At 37.9% G+C, this 6,000-nt stretch overlaps 1 protein-coding gene across 4 annotated transcripts in view; it reads right to left on the bottom strand.

Moving 5' to 3' along the window:
- Positions 1–679: 679 nt before the first annotated feature.
- cdhr5-rs (cadherin-related family member 5, related sequence) overlaps positions 680–6,000 on the bottom strand; it is a 67,353-nt gene continuing 62,032 nt past the window's right edge. For 2 of the 4 annotated variants that reach the window (XM_063072202.1, XM_063072204.1), the window contains 2 exons: positions 4,430–4,459; positions 680–3,229 (listed from right to left, as the gene is read on the bottom strand). In XM_063072202.1, the coding sequence (XP_062928272.1) occupies positions 1,991–3,229; positions 4,430–4,459 (1,269 nt within the window). In that variant the 3' untranslated portion in view covers positions 680–1,990. The remainder of the gene's footprint in view (positions 3,230–4,429; positions 4,460–6,000) is intronic. The other 2 variants (XM_063072205.1, XM_063072203.1) reach the window with 2 other exon arrangements.

The raw sequence follows: 6,000 nt of genomic DNA, 5'->3' as shown, positions 1-6,000 counted from the left end.
TGGTTGGGAAGATGTTGGAGTCGATTGCTAAGGATGTGGCTTTGGGGTACGTGGAGGCACATGATAACATTGGCTGTAGTCAGCATGGTTTCCTCAAGTGAAAATCTTGCCTGATAGATCTGCTGGAATTCTTTGAAGAAATAACAAGCAGGTTAGACTAAGCAGAATCGGTTGAGTGCTTGGATTTTCAGAAGGCCTTTGACAAAGAGCCACACATGAGAGTGGAAGTGGGAAGGATGTTTCTATGATGGGAGTGTCTAAGACTATAGGACAAAGCCTCAAAATAGAGGAGCATTTTAGAAAGGAGATGAGAAATTTCTTTCACCAGAGAATGGTGAATCTGTGGAATTCATTGACATAGGCAGCTGTGGAGGCCAAGTCTTTATGTATATTTAAGGCAGAGGGGGTTAGGTTTTTGACTGGTCAGCGCATGAAGGAAGATGGGAGGAAGGCAGGAGATTGGGGCTGAGAGTAAAAATAGATCAGCCAAGATGAAATCGTGAAGCAGATTTGATGGGCCAAATGGACTAATTCTGCTTGTATATTTTATGGTCTTTTGGAAAGTCAAATCCTACTTGATCCAAGATGTCATGCTGCATCTTCGGATGCAAGCACAGGATCATAGAGACTCAGAAGGATTAAATAAAACAAGGACTTTTATTAACAAAAGTGACCATTCTAAACAGTAGAATTTACAATGTCTTGAATAACTCAGCCAGAACTTCACTAGGTAAGGATCTAGACAACCGAGCAAACAAAGGTTTAGCACTGCTCCTTTAAATATATTCCAGGGCACAAAGGTTATGTGTCCAGCCAATTAAAACCCCAGTCTAATTGTAAGTTATCAAGTAACTATTCTAATTAGACACAAAATCCAAGGATACTTAATGGACACCTGCAATGTCTCAGAATTAATTAGAAATTAATTAAGGACAATAGCAATTTATGTAGAGATGACTGGAGAGTAACACATTAAAAACCTGAAGTGCAACAATACAGATAATTATAATGAATAAAACACAGAAAAAAACAAAAACAACAGCACAAAACTCAAAGCTCGCAGAATATTCTGCCAACAAGCCGAGGTTATAACAAAGGGTCTTTCTATGGCACTGAAAACAAAAGAATTCAGAAATTTTATACCTTTCTAGCCCATCTGAGAGCAAGTGAAGGGATTTCAAGTTCGTGTTCAATTGTATTTTAACCATACACATGAATACAGCCAAATGAAACAGCATTCCTCAAGGGCCAAGGGGTAAAATGCAGTACCAACAGTCACACACAGCACAGAGTACATATAGTTACAAAGCAGAAAAATATACAGTAACAAAAACAGCCCAAATCCCTGAATGGAGCTGTAGATTGATGGTGCATGGGATATTGTCCAGGAGCCACGTTTCTTTCATAGTGTGGTGTTGACAACTGTTCCTTTCGGAGACATGGAGTGAGGAGAGTGGATGGGGGATGTGGGAAGGGAAAAGCATAAAAATATCTTGAAGTTACTCCGTTGTTTTAGTTTCATGCTCAATCAACAGGAAGTAATTTCTATACTGTCCTTTTCAAATAGTGGCTGATTCAACAACATCCTGAAGTTAGTGCAGTCTGATGAAGACAATGGCCTTAGAGTTCTTGTTTGCTCATTGAAGTCTGGTTAAAACAAAAAAAATATCCGGAGCACTCTGCTGCTGGAGCTATAGAGTTGCTTTATCTTACAGTGTCTATCGAGTAATCCATGACTGCTGTATTTGTAACTATTGAATTACATCTGGCTCTATAGCCTCAAGACTCCTTTCTTCTGCTGTTGAATGAAAGCTGGCTATCAGTGACATTTCTGTACCTCTTCTTCTTACTGGTTGATCATTGCTAGCTCCATCTGTTTTCATTCAGTTTCTGAGCTCTCTTTGGCTTTCATTTTATCCACAGTGGGTGCTGCTTTCTCTGTGTCCATTACAGCCAGTCTTTTTGCTGCTTCATCCTCTGCAACCATATGTCATTCTGACTGACCCTCAGTAACCAGTCCTGTTGCTAATCTCATTTCGGCCACCTCTGCTATTGAACATTTTATGTCCCCAGCTGCTAATCCTTCTATAGGAGATTCAGTGGATGTTTTTCTTGCTGTTGTGCCTTCCATTTCATCCTCTCGGATCTCTATGATCACTCCTGTTGTTGGACAATGAATGACTATTCCTTCTGTCCCCATGGCTGCTGTATTCCCTACTGCTATTCCATCTGGCAATGTCTGTTCCATAATTCTTTTATGTTCCACTCCCACTGGACCATTCATCTCTACTAGATAGTCTGTTGACACCTGAGATGCTTCTTCCACGGAATGTTGTACCATTAATGGATGCTCCACTGGCACTTGATAATCTGCTTTGACTGGGTTCTCTAGGGACACTGATATCGGATGTTGAGCTACCAGAGGATCCCCTAATGGCATGTCTGCTGCTGGTAGCTTTGGATGTTTAGTTGCTGCTGGCTGTTCTCTGGCTGGTACGTAATCTGTACCTATTGTGTCCTCTGTGAATACATTTGAATCCACAGAACCTGGTTTTTCTGAATGAAATACTTGTGCTTCTCCTTTTAATGTGGTTGTTGCAAACTCGTGTTCTGGTGAGAATATATGTTGTTTCTGCTCTGCAGTTACTTGGTCCTCCAGTCCTTCTGTTGTTGAGGTTGAATAGTTTGACTCTGCAGCTAAATTTGCTGACCAGTCTCCCTCTGTTACAGATACTGAACATTTAATTTCTCCTTTCATAGTTTCCAAATGGCCCCCATCTTCATGAGCAGTTTCCTTTATGAATTCAGAAAAAGCAGCCTTATTATCACATTGTACATCCTTTTCCATGTGGTCCTTCCCTGACTCACTTTCTACTCCTCTGGGCAATTGAAAATCAATTCTTAGTGGACAATCTCCAAATGCTCTCTGCTGTTCATTCCTACACTCCAAGTATTGATGGCTTGTACTGGTATGACTTTCTTTTGTCATTATGTTACTTTTGATACTGAAAGACTTGTAGTCAGTGACTTGCACCTGTTTTCCATTGGCCAATACGGATTTGTCCACACTCTCTGGTTCTCTAACGAGTGTCAAATCCTGCAGTGTATTTGAGATTCTCCCCTGGTTACTTGTGTCACATTCATTATTTGATTGTTCTTCTCCAATACCGTAGCCTTTATTTATATAGGTCAGATTACTGTAAGATGAAACTGATTTGCTGGTCCTATCCTGTATTGCAGAAAGAAAACAAAAAAGAAATGCTTGTCAAGCAGGTTGACAGAGTGAGTGTTTTATTTCTTCATTATTTTGCCATGAGTATTTTTATTAATTCTTTGAAATTGAAAGACATATGAAATACTGTCACATACAAGTTAGACCCAGAATGAATGTCCTTTAGCTCTATATAAGTGTCATATAGAGCTGTAACAATATGATATTGTACGGCATAGATTCAACATAATGAAACTTCCTCAACATTCAGCTATCAATAGAATGAAATTAAAGTTTTCTGTAAAGTGTTGTGTGAATATGCCTTAACTTTAAAACATGAAGGGAAATAAAGTCAGAGAATAGATTCAGAAACTAACTTTGCCACCACAAGATTTATCAACCAGGATCCCCACTCTAAAGTATTTAATTGATAGCTGACTCAGAGAAACTGGAAAAAGGATTCAAGTACACTCCTAGCATTCAAAGAATTAAATTAAATATAATTGGGAGGGGAGGGTAAATCATCTGGAAATGTGAAATATTGCAGAATATTTTAGGGGAGAAATGAGCATTGTAAATAAGCATAAATGACTAAGTATAAAGCAGGATTAATGGGTTAAATGGATGTTCTTCACTTGGCACCTTTTTAATCTGCAGAAAACAACATGATCACCAGATCAATGGAATGAAGTAAAATAATATACACCTGTATAGTTCTCAGTTGATTTTTTTTTTCTCAACACATCACTTTTCAACACTATCTTAATTGTTATTATCCTCAGTGATTTCGCCATCAAATAATTATCCTACAGGTAAAAATGTATGCCTTGTCTTAATTTGGATTCACTTGTTTATAATTTTGTGTCAGATAAATTTCAAAAACTTTTATAATATGAAATGACTTGATTTTCCTTAAGTTCTGTTGAATCTACTGATTAAGTGGGGATGAGAATGCTTTCAGTCCATCTGAGACAGGAACCTGGGTGAGAGGCACCCTTTAGACCACATGTTCACAACCTGGAGTCCACACACCCCTTGCTTAATGGTAATGCTCCAAGGCATAAAGAAGGGATGGGAAGCCCTGCTTTAGATTCATACATAGACCCACTGGATTTGGTGAATTAGACATACAGCTATCTAACCTATTATACCCTCTCAATAGCCAGGTGTTGTTAATTGAGATCCTGTGGTAGAATGGAGAATAGAATACACACTTACCATCTGGAATCTCTTCAAACTCCGAAGATGCTGAGTAGTGAACAATAGAGAAAATGAACCAAGAAAGAGAGGGAAGGGAAAACAAGTCATTTTTTTTTCAATTTCAGGAATTATTTCACCTTCAGTATGACAAGAGTTCATTTATTTATTGTGATATAGAGCAGAATAGGTCCTGCTGGTACTTTGAGCCATGCTGCCCAGCAATTCCCCAATTTAATCCCAGCCTAATCATGGGAAAATTTACAATGACAATTAACATACCAACCGGTATATCTTTGAACTGTGGGAGGAAACTGGAGTATCAGAAGGAAACTGGAGTATCAGGCGGAAACCCATACTGTGGCGAGAAGGACAGTTAGTCGTATACAAATATGGAAAATGGATCTCACTGAGCCTTCACTCACAAAATAGCATAACCCACATTGGCAATTCAATGTTTATGCCAGAGGTAGTTTTAGTCAAATAATAATTTTCCTGATGAATGGTCTTGCACTGAAATGTCAACTGTTTAATCATTTCCAAAGATGCTGCCTGACCTGAATTCCTCTTGCATTTTGTATGTGTTGCTCTGGATCTTAGCATCTGTTGAATCACTTGTGTTAATTATTTTCCAGTTTGGAATTATTGCACCTTTTCAAAAACCATGAGTATACCAAATTATTAGCTAACGCGTACCTTAGATAACTTTGTAGGATTGATTCAATGATATACATGCGCTGCTGGTTATCTTCTGGATTCAGTGATAACATTTCGTTTTACGTGACTATTTTCAGATTTGTAAAATTACTAGATGCTGCTTTAATGTAGCTATTAAAATTGCTCATGTATGATGTGAAATAAGGTTAAATGATAGCTGCTTACTCTTAGTGTTTTATGGGGAAGTTTCCCTGGCTGTAGCCCATTCTCCTTGGACGCTGGTTACATAAATCCTTGTTTTCTTGGAAAAGGAAAAGCTTGTTGGCCTAAATATTCAACAAAGCATCCATTATTGTATGTGTTCAAGATTGATAATCTGTGAAGTCACTGCAAGTTGCTGGATAAGGCCATAATATTCACCAGAACTTTTGTATGTACAGATAAGCATTCAACAAAAAATATACTTTGGAGAACTCACTGACTGAGTTATCTGTTTCCATTATATTACATTTTAAATTTTAGAAATACAAGGCTCAATTAATTTCTAATTTCAGAATCCAAATGTATTATACTTTGTGTACTATAGCATTTTTGAATTATTGTATAAACCCTCCCTTGTGGTCTCTTGAGTGGAACAAGTGTTGTTAAACTGCTGAGCTTCATATTGGTATTGAAATTTGTAATAATGTATCATATGGTTTATTGGTTTACAGAAGACAGAATAGGAATGCATAGTTTATAGCACCATGGTAGTGTGGGGGTTAGCACAATGCCATAACAGCTAAGGGCTTCAGAGCTTGGAGTTCAATTCCAATGCTGTCTGTTAGAAATCTGTACATATTGCTGCTTACACCCCACCTCCTCAATTTTTTTTTAAATTTGAGCAAAATGTAATAATAATAGATCACTTTTCATAGAGATGATGTGATCCAAAG

The sequence above is a fragment of the Mobula hypostoma genome, chromosome 20 (genome assembly GCF_963921235.1).
Source record: "Mobula hypostoma chromosome 20, sMobHyp1.1, whole genome shotgun sequence".
In the NCBI taxonomy this organism is placed as follows: domain Eukaryota; kingdom Metazoa; phylum Chordata; class Chondrichthyes; order Myliobatiformes; family Myliobatidae; genus Mobula; species Mobula hypostoma.
The sequence above is the reverse complement of the archived record's forward strand: the minus strand, read 5'-3'. Positions and strand labels throughout refer to the sequence as shown.